Source organism: Xyrauchen texanus, chromosome 34, assembly GCF_025860055.1.
Source record: "Xyrauchen texanus isolate HMW12.3.18 chromosome 34, RBS_HiC_50CHRs, whole genome shotgun sequence".
Classification (NCBI taxonomy): Eukaryota; Metazoa; Chordata; class Actinopteri; order Cypriniformes; family Catostomidae; genus Xyrauchen; species Xyrauchen texanus.
In genome coordinates, this window is record NC_068309.1 from 3,296,764 (window position 1) to 3,313,961 (window position 17,198).

A 17,198-nucleotide genomic window follows, 5' to 3' on the forward strand; every position below is an offset into this window, starting at 1 on the left:
CTTCTTCTCTTTATTTGTTTCAATGTATAGGCAGAGTAACGAAACTATGTGTGGTCTGAATCTCGCAGGATGTACCTTTCGAATAGACCTAGCGGGACTAAAGCTCTCTGAAGGGTCAATGCCATCAATTGAGTCCGTACAGTCAGAGAGAGGAGCATCCTGCAACAGTAAATCTGGTGAGCAGTGCACAACCCGCCCCATTCTTGCACAAACCATAGTTCTACACACTAATGAAGCAAGCCAGAAGCAATGCATACAAAAAGCAGAAAACCTCTCTCTCTTTCTCACTCACACTCACACGCACATATGCAGAAAGCGTTTTTTTAAAGAAGCGTATGGGCAGACTGGAGCGAGACAGTGATCTCAGATGGGTCAAAGTCATGCACTGCAACACCAGAAACCAAACATATGTGTGCTAGTCAAACCACACACAGATTCATACTGCTGCTCCTACACAAAACTTGCTGAAATCATACTAAAGGAATATTGCAGGTTATTTACAACACGTCTATGGACACAATGTGTTACATTTTCCCAATTACAACAAGAAATAATTGCGACTTGTCTCCCCCATTTACAGTAAATACTTTAAATACAGTAAAGCGACTTTCTTTTGTAAGTCGCTTTGGATAAAAGTGTCTGCCAAATGAATAAATGTAAATGTAAATACTCTTATATGGGCTTCACACTACACTTTTTTAACCATGTTTTCATGCTGCTGCCTTCTTGACATCCATTGTGTACGTGTATATACACTGGAACAATGCATCCCATTAAATTATACAAACTGTAGAACAAAATTATTGTCTAAATTAATTAGTAGCATGCCACAGATGCAGAACATACACATACAGTGGGTACGGAAAGTATTCAGACCCCCTTAAATTTTTCACTCTTTGTTATATTGCAGCCATTTGCTAAAATCATTTAAGTTCATTTTTTTCCTCATTATTGTACACACAGCACCCCATATTGACAGAAAAACACAGAATTGTTGACATTTTTGCACATTTATTAAAAAAGAAAAACTGAAATATCACATGGTCCTAAGTATTCAGACCCTTTGTTCAGTATTTAGTAGAAGCACCCTTTTGATCTAATACAGCCATGAGTCTTTTTGGGAAAGATGCAACACGTTTTTCACATCTGGATTTGGGTATCCTCTGCCATTCCTCCTTGCAGATCCTCTCCAGTTCTGTCAGGTTTGATGGTAAACGTTGGTGGACAGCCATTTTCAGGTCTCTCCAGAGATGCTCAATTGGGTTTAAGTCAGGGCTCTGGCTGGGCCATTCAAGAACAGTCACGGAGTTGTTGTGAAGCCACTCCTTCGTTAATTTAGCGTCTTGGAGTCCATCAGGTGTTTTTTAGCAAACTCCATGCGGGCTTTCATGTGAGGAGAGGCTTCTGTCGGGCCACTCTGCCATAAAGCCCCGACTGGTGGATGGTTGACTTACTACAACTTTCTCCCAGCTCCCGACTGCATCTCTGGAGCTCAGCCACAGTGATCTTTGGGTTCTTCTTTACCTCTCTCACCAAGGCTCTTCTCCCCCGATAGCTCAGTTTGGCCAGACGGCCAGCTCTAGGAAGGGTTCTGGTCATCCCAAACGTCTTCCATTTAAGGATTATGGAGGCCACTGTGCTCTTATTAACCTTAAGGGCAGCAGACATTTTTTTGTAACCTTGGCCAGATCTGTGCCTTGCCACAATTCTGTCTCTGAGCACTTCAGGCAGTTCCTTTGACCTCATGATTCTCATTTGCTCTGACATGCACTGTGAGCTGTGAGGTCTTATATAGACAGGTGTGTGGCTTTCCTAATCAAGTCCAATCAGTATAATCAAACACAGCTGGACTCAAATGAAGGTGTAGAACCATCTCAAGGATGATCAGAAGAAATGGACAGCACCTGAGTTAAATATATGAGTGTCACAGCAAAGGGTCTGAATACTTAGGACCATGTGATATTTCAGTTTTTCTTTTTTAATAAATGTGCAAAAATGACAACAATTCTGTGTTTTTCTGTCAATATGGGGTGCTGTGTGTACAATAATGAGGAAAAAAAAATAACTTAAATGATTTTAGCAAATGACTGCAATATAACAAAGAGTGAAAAATGTAAGGGGTCTGAATACTTTCCGTACCCACTGTGCATGTGTGTATATATATATATATATATATATATATATATATATATATATATATATATATATATATTTGGTGTGTAACGGTTCTCGGGTAAAAAAAACCGAACCATATGGTTTGCCACCCATGGTTCGGTAAGCATTGGCACCGAGGTTCACCTCAAGTTTAATGATGCTTCTGAAGCACAAAACTTGAAGGAAACAAAGCGTCAAATATACAGGCACAGCTACATCCTCCGCTAATGCGCCTGTATGGCTCTGTAGATAAACAAGCTCCGCCAGTGTTTCACGTGGGTCAACATGATGACATCACAGCTCTGCACACGTTGTGTGTAATGAAATGAAAATGGCAAGTGGAGAAAACTATTCGCTGAGAGAGAAGCCCCATGCATTTCTCCTTTCTGGAAACATTTTCCTTTTGGAGTCAATTACAACAGCGATGGTCAAATAGTTTTTTACAAAACAGGCACTGTTTGCCGACATCGCTCGACACGAGTGCCGTATACTGGTAATTTATGCAAGTTACGCAAGCAAGAGTTTTAAAATGCGCACGCAAGTTCTTCTGGTTTCCTTGCACGGTTGTAATCTATCGAGTATGTGAGCGTCAATAAGGCGCTTTGATTAATGGCATTAAAATGCTGTTATAGTAATACATCGATACACAATTAATAATTTACGCCGATATCACCCGTAGAAAGAAAGAGCCGCAGGTGAGCCAAAACTGCACACTCTCTCTTCCGTTTTTAAACAGGCACTCAGTGCTAATTTAGAGACATGAAACAATTACTAAAGCACTATTGATTACCATATGTGGGATTTACACATATGATTAAAATACCCGAGCCACATCATCACAACATCCCTTCTTGTATCCATTTTAAAAGGTTATTCCTTTTATAGTGATGTACAGATGCTGAATGTTGAACATGTGTTTAAAATGCACTTTGTTGATGCATGTAGCATTAAATAGTAAATGGTCTGCACTTATATAGCGCCTTTTTAAGCCTTAACGGTATTCAAAGCGCTTTACACTACGTCTCATTCACCCATTCACACACCAATGGCGGCAGAGCTGCTATGTAAGGTGCTAGCGTGCCATTGGGAGCAACTTGGGGTTCAGTGTCTTGCCCAAGGACACTTCGGCATGTGGAGTCGTGTGGGCCGGGAATCAAAACGCCAACCCTGCGATTATTGGCCGACCCGCTCTACCACCTGAGCCACAGCCGCCCCAAAGTCCCGACATTAATTTTAAACGTTGATTCTGTAATTCTTTTTTTAGTTAAGGACCCTGATGAAAATGAACCATGGTTTTATAACGTAATACTGCAGTTTCCATATACTAAATCACGATTTGACTATATATTGTAACCATGACAACAATCATGTTGATTTTGGGGTTACTAGTTTACTGTTGTAAAACCATGATTTTTATTAAGGACACACCTGTTGAAGTGTTTTCCAAATAGAGTATTTGTTGGATTTTGAAGTAATATTTTGATTTCTGAACATAGCAAATACTGAACCATACCGAAACCAAGACCCTAAAACCGTGATACTGAGAAATTTGAACCGTTACACCCCAAATATATACATATATATATATATAACGTTGAAAATAACCCAGAAAATGTATTTAAAGGGCTTAAAGGAGACTGTAGTTTGGAATTGTGTTGCTGGATGATTATTTCATGGTTGTTAGATGGAAAAATCTTTTACATTTTCTAAAAATGTTAAAATGTAACACTTAATGAAAACGAAATAAAAACACCCTAAATACTTTCAATAACTTTTCTTCCCAATCCAAAATGTATTATTTTAGTAAGAAAGGTTAAAAAGAAATCCAAGGTAAATGGACAGAACTCATTTATTAACTGGTCTGACTAGCATCTCAGGAGGCAAAACGTCATGTGAGACATGCAGAATTATATTGCATGTGCTTTGAAACGTTTCACTCACAGCATCATCCTGTTGAGTTTCTATTACAGTCAATGAACCAAACAAAACTAAAGAAAAATGGCACACATGGCACTGCAAACCAATCAAACAAAAGGAAAATGAACATCGCCCTGGCTTGCTGGTCATGTTGTTTAGCACCAAGAGTTGCTTGTGTACTTACGTGCCATATAGTCACTCTCTGGAGTCAAAAAACACAATTAAACAGTTAAACACACTGGAAAATGGTGCAAACAAAATATGCTGATCTAGTGGGAGAAACAATAGTGGGCGGGTATTTGTGTGTATGACTCACCTGCACATAAGAACGGTCCACCACGGCACCAGTGAGCACCTGAGACTGTGGACCTGCTGTCTTTTTGTCATGCAGATTTTGCTCACGGATCTGAAAACGAAACAGGTACTTATTTGCTGTTGCTGCTATTTTATAAAAAGCAATAACACAGGAGGGGCTGAGGGTTACTGAGATTTTACCACTGTAAATAAGCTTCTTGACATGCCTAACAACACCCTTTTAAGATGGCAGCAACAGCAATATGCTAAAATACCCATTTTAAATCATTATTATTAATAAATCCTTTAATGTTATTATAGGCTAATAAGAATAATAACAAATATATAGTTGGGGGCCTGGGTAGCTGACTAAAAGAGGCTGGCTACCATCCCTGGGGTACGCTAGTTCGACTCCAGCCAGGTCTCCCAAGCAATCGGTTGCTAGGGAGGGTAGAGTCACATGGGGTAACCTCCTCGTGGTCGCTATAATGTGGTTCTCGCTCTCGCTGGGCCGCGTGGTGAGTTGAGCGTGGATGCCGCGGGAATAGCGTGAAGCCTCCACACGTGCTGTCGCCACGGTAACGTGCTCAACAAGCCACATGATTGATGCGAATCACTACGCGACCACGAGGACTTAAAAGCACATTGGGAATTTGGCTTTCCAAATTGGGAGAAAAAGGGGGGAAAAAAGATCATAATAATAAAAAATAAAAAATCGTAAACGTTCAGACCTTGTTGCGCATCTCTTGGACCTCTTTGGGGTTGGTGTTCATCGGGACAAACTGATTGGCCACAGCACCTTGTCGGAGACTGTCCTCCTTTGTCCACTGAAATTACCAGAGCAAAATCATTCAAATAAACCGAAACTAAAAGAAAATTTCAAATAAATGAAATGCAAATAAAACTTTTGAAGAGCCATTAAAATCATGCCTCTCAAAACAAAATGAAATTAAAACAAAGCGGATCCGAAACATAACTGGTCAGTAATAAATATTCCACTGAGCAATGAACCAATGATGATGTAGATTTTGCTTGAATGAGTTTTTAAGTCTCATCATAACACAAAAGACTATGAAAAATTAAACCTTTATCATCCGAAATTAACTTTACAACAATTCTTTACCAAAACAACAACATACAAGATGGCGAAAGTCTGAGATATAGTACGACTTGGCTTGTACAAAAAGATACGACTTTAAGACCCAATAAATAGGTTTAGGCCCAAACCTAAGGGGTTAAACTTTGTGATTACATCATCCGTTGGTTCGTTTATTTTTCACTATAGGAGTGAAATGTTGTACGTTTTTGTGCGAGCCAACTCGTGTGGCTTCTTGTGGTTTTGTAGTCTAGTACTGTTTTAACAACATCTCACGAAACATATATTTGATCACTTTAAATTACAGATGCTATATGCCTTAATTTGCCAAAACAGATCTTAATTAAACAGATTGTGCATTTGAGGGCAATCTCTGCGACCTCTTTGGCAAAACTTAAAATTATTATAAAAATCAAGACTAATTTTGAGATCAAGTTTGAATCAAATATCTCAAAATTGAATTTTGAGATCGTTTCCAGGCAGTCACACCTCTTATCATCATTGATACTGCTGTCGGGCATACAGAAAACAGAAGGCCAAAGAAGAGAAAGAAAAGAGCACAGAAAGAGAAAAACAAAAACGTTTATAGAGGATGAAAGATCACAAGGGCAGGAGTGAGGTGGGGTGAGGCAGAAGCTGTTTGTGTGTTTCAGGCGGTGGACAGAGGTGTGAGTGGACAGCCAGAAAAACCTTAAAGCTAAATGTTACAGGACACACACACACACACACACACACACACACTGAAAGGGGGGAGAACACACACACTCACACACATCATGTACTCTTTAAAGACAACATGAAATCAAAATAGTCTCGACTTACATTATTAATAAAGTTCCTGGTCTTATATTCACTCATAAAAATTCTAATGAAATATTAACCAATACAAGGTTCCCACACCCTTTCCGAGCAATACATTTGTATTACTTTTCCTGTCGCTTGTGATAACTTAAAAAGGATTTTATAAAGATTGCACACAAATGGAGCAATTTCTAACCAATCAAATGATTTAGAGCAGCGATTTCATGAATGCAAGAGATTTTTAAATTGTGATTTCGAGGCCCTGAAAAATAATTTAGACGAATCCCCTGATATTTCCAGATTTTGCATGACCGAAGAAACCAGAACCTAGAATGTAACCAAAAATATATAGATTTATATATAAAATGTATAAAAATAAATTATAATATATAACAATATATATTCTCCACTTATTCCTCAAGGTTTACTTTATTGAAATATTCACTGATTTTCATGACCCAAAAATTTTTATAAAAAAAAAATATTTGTATAAAATATATACAAATTAGCATATATAAATACATAATATTTAAAATATACTGTATATTCTCCACAGTAATCTCCATTATTCAATGCCAATTGTATTCAAAAATTCCCCTGATATTTCCAAGGTTTTCTTTATAAACAAAATAGAGCTTAAAATGAAATCACCAAAAAAATTATTTATATAAAAAAAAATATGAATATATAAATATATAATATTTACAAATATTTCCACCACTGTTATATATGATTAATTTCCATAATAATTGTTTTTTCAAGGCTTGGAAATCGCATTTTTATTGAAAAATATTTCAAGTGGTCATGAACGGAAACATCAGAGCCTAAAATTTCACCATTAAAAAAAAAAAAAAAATCAAGAAATCGACATTTTAATAGCGATTATAATGTTTTTTTTGCTCATGGAAATGTGTCACATTTTGAAAGCTTAATGCTTTGCGAGTACCATTTCATGTTGCCTTTAAGAGTGGACAGAATTATGCCCAACATTTCTGAAGGTGTAAACCCAAAATTTCAAGTAAGGAAGTTTTAGGATGATGATTTCATTATTTAGGCCATTTCAAAGTTTGAAGTCACTAAAGTTTACTCCAAAAACTCTAGCAAATGGAATTAATGGATTTAAAGTTTCAAATAAAAATGCTTAGATGAACAGCATGTACTTCAATATTTTTGGAAGTGTTTTGCCTGGGGAAGAATAGCATGAGTAGCCAATGATTGTTTACTTGCTTTTACTAAAATGAAATAAATGCTTTCAGTGCGGAACCAAAAATCATGAGGAAGGGTTTCTGTATGGGCGCTGGAGAAACGGAGCACATGGGATGTACACGTAAACATGGAATACTCACTGATCACGTTTAGAGCCCCACAACACAACACGCTCTCCCCCAACTAGAGATAATCGTTCGGAGAGTTAACAACCACTTATAAACCAATGTTTCTTTGTTTTTGTTTTTTTTGGTTGATTCATTTAGAAATGGGAAAAAGTGGAAATACTCATGCTCAGGAATAGTTCAGGATAACAATCAAATTCAGAGAGAAGATAAAAGGAAACTCAAAAACAGAAACTGAAATTAAAAAGCCAACTTAAATGTTTTTTAAAGGTTAAAAGGAAAGAACATGGAGTCTTTAAACGGCAAGCCACGACTCCATGAATAAAAGCAGCAGAGCCTTTTTTCCCCTCAGATAGGGCTGCAAAACTTGCGCAGAGTAGGTCTCGGATCTAAAGCTTTCAAAGCTAAGCGAGTCATGTACATTTAGGATTTTAGTTAATCAAGCACTCTCTATTTGTACTACTGTATGTGTGCTATCGTACTGAAGAATTTCTGCATGTACATAAGCCACAAAAACGGCTCTCTTTATGTCAGCATATGGCTCCACTACTGGGATGAACATCTTTTACGACACTTCTCTAGTACGTCCTGTGATGGTTAATTGGTTTAAAAGTGCTGTGAAGACATTGTTTAAATGGAAAACATTAATTGCCTAAATCTAAACACATAAAACAGGTACAAAAGGCTCTAAACAAAGCAATAAATAAAACAAACAACAACAGAAACGGGAAGAAAATCGATAGAAGCGGTAAAGATTAGCGATATCAATAAGCCACACCCACTTTGGGCACATGCCACGCCCTTAATGCATCCGTTCAATCATGCAACATTGCATGCACTGGGCAGCCGGAGAGAACCCCGACACCCTGCTGACCAATCGCGAGAGAGGGGGAGGGGCTCGCCACTGTGATTGACAGATCGATCTGCTTTAGAGAGAGAGATTAGAGGAAGCCATGGGAAATTCGTTCTCCCCGGCGGTGTGACAGACTAAAATTGCACTACCTCTTGGAGTCAAATAATACAATGTGAAAAGAGACCTGAGGACACCCAAGCAATCAAACCAAGTGTGAAAACATCCTAAGAGTGCACAACCGGACAAACGCGTTTCACTTGGTACATCTTAAGCAGTTAGAGAAGAAAGCTGGAGGAAAAGACGTTTTAAGGGTGGTTAAGACGGACTGAAAAAGACCATAGAACCCCAAATCAGAAAGGTGAGGGGTTTGTTTTTTATATTGGTGTCGGGGTGCTAACCAGCTGCCATCTTTAGCTCTGTAGCAGTACGTTTCTAAACTATGAACAATAAGGTAGTCACAGACCAAGCAGTTGGTAATACAGCTTGGCACGCAGACACCGGACGAGAGAGACTGCAGCAAGGGTTTCACGTGATCGTGTGTTATGTTCGTCCACACCTTAGTCTTCGCCTTGGGGCTACCGCTGCCATCCTGCCCCTCCTCTGCTGATTCGTCGGGCCGCCCGGAGGCTAGCCAGCGGGTCTTGTCCCGCTGTTGCCGCTGAAAGCTGTGCTTTAACGGGGAGCGCGCACCCGAGTCACTGTCCTCAGTGTACGAGTAGCCTGTGGCTGATGGGGGGATCTCAACATCACTGTACTTTTTAGCTTTATCACGCAGCGCCGGACAACGGTATGGATAACCAGTCCTGAAGCCCTGCAGAGAGAGAGAGAGAGAGAGAGAGAGAGAGAAGACTGTACTTAAATTTCTTCACAGAATTGCCAATAACAGTAAAACTAAAATACAATCTTTATGACTGATGTCCAACCTGTTATTTTGCAAGTGCATGAACCCGTTTGTTCAGTCAGTGAATTAATACATCATAAGCGATGGAGATTTTTGCGGTTGACGCTACAAACAACTAAAATTACTCTTTGCGTAAGATAGGATTAATTTGGATATGGGATTGGAGTATCTTATTTGGGCTGCCAGCCAAACAATGCCTCTGATATAAACAAACACACAGAAAGAGCATTTGAAATGCTTTAAGTAAGTTTGCTTCGTGCCCAGTTTACCAGATTATCCAGCATCCTCATCAAGGCCTCAAACTCCTGCTCCCCGATCTGCCACTTTGGGTGCGGGCTCGACCCGTCTCCAGCTGGCTCAAGGTGATGTGGGCGAGATTTATACTTCCCCGGGTCCAACATCACCAGGTTGTCAGGTCCACCGGAGCTGGCGAGAGTGCGTACCTAGAATTTCATACCAGAAAAAAAAAAAAATGGGCATTATGGTATGCAATAGAAAGCAGCAAAGATCAACCTTTAGATTCTACTGGAAATACAATGACTCTTAAAACTAATTAAACTGACAGGTACCTGAATCTCACAGGCTGTGACCAGATTGTGAATGTAGTAAAAAGCTTCTTCGACTGTCTCTCCAACAGACACCAGACCGTGATTCCTCAGAATCAGCACCTGAACACAATCATTGATTTTAATGCACATTTTATTCTGATCCGAGTTTAGATACGCAACACAACCAGAAGTCTGAAATTCACATTAGAAGGTGTGTGTTACCTTGCTTTTGGGACCCAGGTTTTTCTGTATGAGGACGTTCTCCTCCTCGTCCACCAAGATACCATGGTAATCGTGGTACGCCACCTCCCCCAGTGCCAGAGCCTCCGGTGAGATGGGCAGCAGACCACACTTCATCGCAGACACCTGGAAAAGCGTTTGAAAAACAATCCTTATGAGATTCATTAGAATTTATTACATTTCTATTGCTGCTGAGGATCTGAGTGCATTAAATGTAATATCAGGAATATGTCATGAGACCAACTGTGAACAGTTTTTGCTTCCCTACAGAACAAAAACATCAGATCTTTTAAGCGTCGTACCGCTGCACCAGCGGGCGTGTGAATGTGCACAATGCATTTGATGTCAGGACGGGCAGCGTAGATGGAAGAGTGGAGGGTGAAGCCGGCCTGGTTCACACCCAGATTAGTGCTGCCTCGATCTACAATCTCCCCCTGAAGGTTAATCTTCACCTAAGATGACACAAAATGCAAATAAATACAGGCAACACACTTATACTTCATTACGTCTGGGTACTTCAAATCTCAGACTGGCCCAAAAGAGATTTTTATATTTTTTGATCCCATTTTCTCCCCAATTTGCAACGCCCAATTCCCACTACTTAGTAGGTCCTCGTGGTGGCGTAGTGACTCACCTCAATCCGGGTGGCGGAGGACAAGTCTCAGTTGCCTTCACTTCTGAGACCGTCAATCCGTGCATCTAATCACGTGACTCGTCGTGTATGACACCACGGAGACTCACAGCATGTGGAGGCTCATGCTACTCTCCACGATCCACACACAACTCACCACACGCCCCATTGAGAGCGAGAACCGCTAATCACGACCACGAGGAGGTTACCCCATGTGACTCTACCCTCACTAGCAACCGGGCCAATTTGGTTGCTTAGGAGACCTGGCTGGAGTCACTCAGCATGCCCTGGATTCAAACTCGTGACTCCAGGGGTGATAGTCAGTGTTAATACTCGCTGCACAGGCCCCATGCCCAAAAGAGATCTTAAAATATTTGTGAGGATCACAGAATACTTTCATTATCATTGTTTAAATCCACAAATATAGAAGTAAATATATATGCTACTATATAGAAGTAGTAGTCACTAATAAACAATTCTCCTCAATTATCTTCTCCAACAGTACTTGAAATGGATTAAAGTTCAGTCTCAAATGATTATGAGGGGTTCAAACTCATTAACATCAAAATTAAATGAAATATGATGCATAATGTAACAGACATTTGTCAGACCTCAAATCTGACAGGTACATTAGCTTTTGACTCTAGGTAAAGAGCTTTGTAAGAGATATAGAACGTAACAATAATTTCAGCATTTAAAGTCTGATTCTAGTCTTATGAGAGCCAATCAGGTAGCAAAAAATTATTAAAGGCAGGGTTTTACCAGACTAGAGGCGGTGACTTCACTGAACAGAAGCCCAAAAGGTACAATCAGAAAGCGTTCTTGTTCTGAGTTCAGCCTGACCTGTAGAAACACCAGAAGAGATATTTAAAACTCACTGTTGAGTCGTGATGGGGACATCGGTGTAAGGTAAGTTTTGATGTTTGGTTTTGCACGTAAAACTCACAGTCAGGTGGTTGTAGATGAGTTGAGACCAGCCGAAAAGGTCAGCGAGACGGTAGAATGCAGCAAGTTTACAGCGCAGCAGCTTCTCTCCTTTCTCATAGGCGATGGAGTCTGAACCTCTGAGGTCATTCACTGGAGTCACCATCCCCAAACCTATAAACAAACCAATGTAAACCAGAACTGTTAGTGGGGTTAAAAAAGAGAAACCATCAGTAAAGCAGAGACAGGGAGCAAAAATTGGAAATTAGTAACTGTGGAAATCAAATACATTAATGATGATATATGCCAACCCACAGTGTCCTAACTAGGTGTGACACAAAGCACCAAACAATATTTTTCCAACAATTGTTTACAAACTGACTATATCACAATTCCAGCGGGTCAGAAGTTTACATACACTAAGTTAACTGTGCCTTTAAGCAGCTTGGAGAATTCCAGAAAATGATGTCAAGCCTTTAGACAAGTAGCCAATTAGCTTCTGATAGGAGGTGTACTGAACTGGAGGTGTACCTGTGGATGTATTTTAAGGCCTACCTTCAAACTCTGTGCCTTTTCGCTTGACATCATGAGAAAATCAAAACAAATCAGCCAAGACCTCAGAAAAACAATTGTGGACCTCCACAAGTCTGGTTTATACTTGGGAGCAATTTACAAATGCCTGAAAGTGCCACGTTCATCTGTATAAACAATAGTACGCAAGTATAAACGCCATGGGACCACACAGCCATCGTCCCGCTCAGGTAGGAGAAGCATTCTGTCTCCTAGAGATGAACACAGTTTGGTGCGAAACGTGCAAATCAATCCCAGAACAACAGCAAAGGACCTTGTGAAGATGCTGGAGGAAACAGGTGGACAAGTATCTATATACACAGCAAAACGAGTCCTATATTGACATAACCTGAAAGGCTGCTCAGCAAGGAAGTAGCCACTGCTCCAAAACCGCCATAAAAAAGCCAGACTACAGTTTGCAAATGCACATGGCGCAAAAGATCTTACTTTTTGGAGAAATGTCCTCTGGTCTAATGAAACAAAAATTGAACAGTTTCGCCATAATGGCCATCGTTATGAGGAAAAAGTATTTCCAAGCCCTACAGACCCTGAACAGATGAGACACGGTCGTTTGACACTTCAAGAATAGTGAATAAAAGCAAAATTTTCAGCACATTTTCTTTGAACGTTCAGTTTTCATAATCGATTGCTTTTGTTGCAAAATGTGCATATGTGCTGACTACATCAATTCTGTCACAACTGCGGTTATAATTTTTTACAACTGAAGATATGACCGCAATCCACACAACTAGGCAAATTTATATAAATACAACTGATTGAAATAGACGCTATCAAATGCTCACCTAAACGGTTTGAACCATGTTTAGCAAAGCAGTGTAACTAAACTATCGCCGGAAAAGCTCAAACGCGCGCTCCAGTCTGGACAACTGATGACGGCTGAATGCTGTTGCACATCCCATTGTGCATTGTTTAACTCACCTCTGTTTGCTGAGGCTTGCGCCTATGAACGCTGAGTTTTGCACAGAGAGAACTCTGGTATTTCAGATGGCGAGACAATTTGATCAAATCAGTTGGAGGGCCAGACAAAGTTAAATGGCGGGCCGGATTTGGTCCTCAGGCTGCCAGTTGACTAGCCCATTTGTAAGCTATATGAAAGATTACAATATCACAGTATATCATCCAGCGATGGATAAGAGTAAATAAACGTTGTCCTTTGATAATTATTTGGGTCAAATTTAATGGAAGACTATGCAAGATAGCTCCGTGGCACTTTGACGGCGAGCGTTGGTGGTGTGTGCGTACCATCCTTCATAGAAAATAATGTTTTTGAATTTTAGAAAGAGCCATGTTGTCCGCCAGTTGCCTCCGGTGTGCGATCCCCTTTAATTTACCTGGCCACTCACACTTTTCCAAAGTTGTGTTGAGAAATATGTTTGAAAAGAAAGACTATTGTGCAACAAGCATCAAGTGGGAAAATCTTCAGATTATCGATGCGTGAAAAAGGAAATCGACCCAAGCCAAGGTCCAAAATCCTGCTCCACTATACATTTGTGCAGTATTATCGCTTTCAGTGACCAATTACTTAATGTTAGAACCTGGTAAGGACACCGTGTGTGTGACCGAATCTAATCTAGGAACGGTGTGTGTGTTTCTTTCCATACTCACTCATGTTGAGGGCTGCCATGCCTCCCTGTGGTGCAGCGGGGTACATGGTGGGGACGCTGGTAGTCATGAAGTCAGCGATCTGCTGCAGGGCGAGCAGACTGGTGGGGTTTTTACCCTTTTTCATCTGATCCTGAATCAGAGACTCCAGCTCATCACAGAACGCCTGAACACACAATAACACACACTATTACACTCATAACTATACCTCTCTCTCACAAGATAAAGACTGTCTTTATTCTTCTTGTGACTTTCTGCTTCGATAAACAGAATCCCAGTGTGTTTCCAAACACACACAGATGGACAGATGACTGCAGGGAAGATCCTGATGTCGGTCACGAGGGGTTTTATTGGGTGGAATGAACTGTATTGCACCATCTACACAAGAGTTTATAACCCAGAGACTGTGTTTAGATCAGGAGAGCATTATTACAAAATAACGTCTTTCACTGTCAGCTCATAAACACATAAATTAACTTTATTATAAAGACATTATTTCAGACAGTGATAATTTACCTTCTTCATATATATATATATATATATATATATATATATCTTTTCTAACTGTGAACAAAATCAGTGCATGTGGTGAAAAATAATATTAACTAGTAACATCACAGCCCACATTTGAAGATCCAGTCAAATCCTGAAAGACATAATCAAATCCCACCCCATTTTCCAGCCAAATTTAATTTAACTCGGAAATGCCTCAATTTAAAAAGTTGCATTTTGACTCTTTATGGTTTGACTTAAAAATCAGAGAATAACACGATTAATTGAAATATCATGTAAACACAGATTTCTGGGGAGTTCATTTGGCAGACGCTTTTATCCAAAGAGGAATAATACATCTTTGTGTATCTATATTCATGTGCGCTGTGCTCTCACTGGACTCTGTAGAATCATGGAGACTCTCTTCTTCTGCTCCATCATGTTAAAGTCCTGTCGGAGGTCTGGAGCCATGTTCCTCTCTCGCTGGTACTCTGGGCTGCTCTCGTCCACACGGTCGAAGTAACGCTCCTTGTGAGGGGGGTTGGTGGGCGGGGGTGCCGTCACCACCCCTGCACCTGAGTCTCCGTTCATTGCACACCTGCAACAGAGGTCAGAGGTCAGACATGCACAGATGCACACTGAAAACTATGAACACTAAAATATGGGAACCTTTAGCATTCTGTTTTCAATGTTCTATGATTTAGGACGCACTTATCCTGATCTTGAATAATTTATTAGGACAGACTGTATGAGCACGAAATAATAAAATTCTGAGCGAGTCAACACGTCCTGAAATAAGACTTTAATAAGAGCTTATTTATGATGGGTAAAACTTATATTCTCATGTCTGTAAATGTTTGCATTAGCTAAACATATGTTAATATGACTGTCACAAACAGGAAGCTCCCTGCTGCTTTCCGCTGTTCAGATTCCACCTGGTGCAAAGGTTTCAAAACAGCATGGATGTGAAAGTATAACACAGAGATTCACCCACTTAGAACCATTTTAAAACTATTAAAAAGGCATAAAAGTGAACAGAATGCTACACTGTGTGGAGTTAAAAAGTCAAATGTTTGCAGCTCTACCAGCAGTGTGTGTGTTTAAGTGGTTATAACAGGTTGTTTACTGTTGAGTGCTGTGGACATAATATCTTCTCTCTGCTTAATGGACAGAAAAAGCACAAGTGTGATGTTTAGGAGACAGAGAATCGAGGTGGGGGACATTGAGTGCATTCCAGTGGGTGTTAACATTCCATCCAAAATACCGCTGCTGCCATAGCAACTAGATAACCATTATTTAATAGTCAACAAGATGCACCGTTTAAAGACATGTTCCAGCATCAAAACAAGCATGACAAACATACACAATTACTTCCAATAAACCGTTACCTTATTTGCACAAAAAATAACAACAGTGTTATATGGAGATGCACTGATATATGGAGATGCACCGATATCAGGGTTTCCGTTGTCCGGTAATTACCGGACAATGGCCGGTAAAAAAAATTAAATGTCCGACAAAATTAAATCTCTCCGGTCAAATTGTCCGATTAAAATTGCCTAATAATCCCGTCCCCCTAACACAATCTGAATTTGAGAATAAGCCTAAAATGTATAAAGCAAAAATACACCGATCTCTTGCTATGTTATAAAGGAACAGGCTCTATCGTTTGATAGTTATGAAACAACATCGCATGCTGCATTTCAAATAAAGCGCACGCCTAAAAGCGGCTGCAATATAGACCTAAACAACAAGCGATTGAGTGAGACGTTTCAAATATGGCCAGGCCCAGGCAGACTAGCTTTAAAAGCTTTTTTCAGAGGCCAGACGATGGTGAATCAGGAACATCTCATTATAGATAGATCAGTGCTTCTAATCCGCGCATTCGTGCAGTTTTTTTCTCTATCATCAAAACTGAATAGCCTATGTTCGTCAGTGCATGGTTACAGTCTATATCAAGCAGGGACACGTTTGTGTGCATTTTATTTTGTGATTTCACCGGAATTAATAGAGAGTCTCCGAACGGCGATAGATTGAAACGGCGTCCTAGTGAAGATTGCGCAACTCGCGCAGCGCGTCGTCCATGCAACTGATAGCAGCGGACACGAGCGCTCAGCTTGATTTAAAAAACAACAGATTTTAGCGCTAGATCTCTTATTTAATAACGGACTAAATGAATGATCTGCTAGTTAACTGGAGATGTTTTATTTATTTGTATTAGGTACATCCGCGTGCCTCAATGTTTCAAAAAGTGAATGTGTGTGAAACCACAGTAAAAAAACAACTGGCGTTGATTGACGCCAATCGGACGTTCATGTTTTTTTTTTCGTCTATTTGAAAGTTAAGCTAATAATAATAATATGTTGCATTCTATACGGCCTGATTGTGTCATTTTTTAAGTTACATAGACTGCCTCCAGTTTTCCTCAACTTGACTAATTAAGAGGCGATATATTTGACCGGCATATCATCAAAATGTCCGTAAAACGAAACCTCTGCCGGTCACTTTGACCGGCACCATTTTTTTCTAGCGGAAACTCTGACCGATATATCGGCCGCCAATATTTATCAGCCAATTATTGATCAAATTAAAACCATTGGCAAATCAGTTTTAAGCATGGAAATGCCAATGTGAAAAACATATTGTTCATTTATAATTATCAACACACTTTGTAAAAACTCTTTGAATTCAAATGCACAATCTGAAAATAATGATTGCAACAGAATGTAGAAGGGTTGGCACTTCTAAGAACAGGTAATATATAATTTATAATCGTTCTCACATCAGTGAGGAAAAACCGTCGCTACAGACGTGACAGTTGTG

General features: G+C 39.9%; 1 protein-coding gene across 1 annotated transcript in view; it reads right to left on the reverse strand.

The window, feature by feature from the left end:
- The window catches only part of add1 (adducin 1 (alpha)), a 45,072-nt gene that overhangs the window by 15,879 nt on the left and 11,995 nt on the right, over window positions 1–17,198 (reverse strand). The window contains exons 2-13 of the mRNA XM_052104449.1: window positions 14,772–14,973; window positions 13,887–14,049; window positions 11,713–11,864; window positions 11,529–11,609; window positions 10,438–10,587; window positions 10,118–10,261; window positions 9,917–10,015; window positions 9,617–9,790; window positions 8,910–9,257; window positions 5,097–5,192; window positions 4,388–4,477; window positions 76–159 (exon numbers count right to left, since the gene is read on the reverse strand). Of these exons, the coding sequence (XP_051960409.1) occupies window positions 76–159; window positions 4,388–4,477; window positions 5,097–5,192; window positions 8,910–9,257; window positions 9,617–9,790; window positions 9,917–10,015; window positions 10,118–10,261; window positions 10,438–10,587; window positions 11,529–11,609; window positions 11,713–11,864; window positions 13,887–14,049; window positions 14,772–14,966 (1,776 nt within the window). The 5' untranslated portion in view covers window positions 14,967–14,973. The remainder of the gene's footprint in view (window positions 1–75; window positions 160–4,387; window positions 4,478–5,096; window positions 5,193–8,909; window positions 9,258–9,616; window positions 9,791–9,916; window positions 10,016–10,117; window positions 10,262–10,437; window positions 10,588–11,528; window positions 11,610–11,712; window positions 11,865–13,886; window positions 14,050–14,771; window positions 14,974–17,198) is intronic.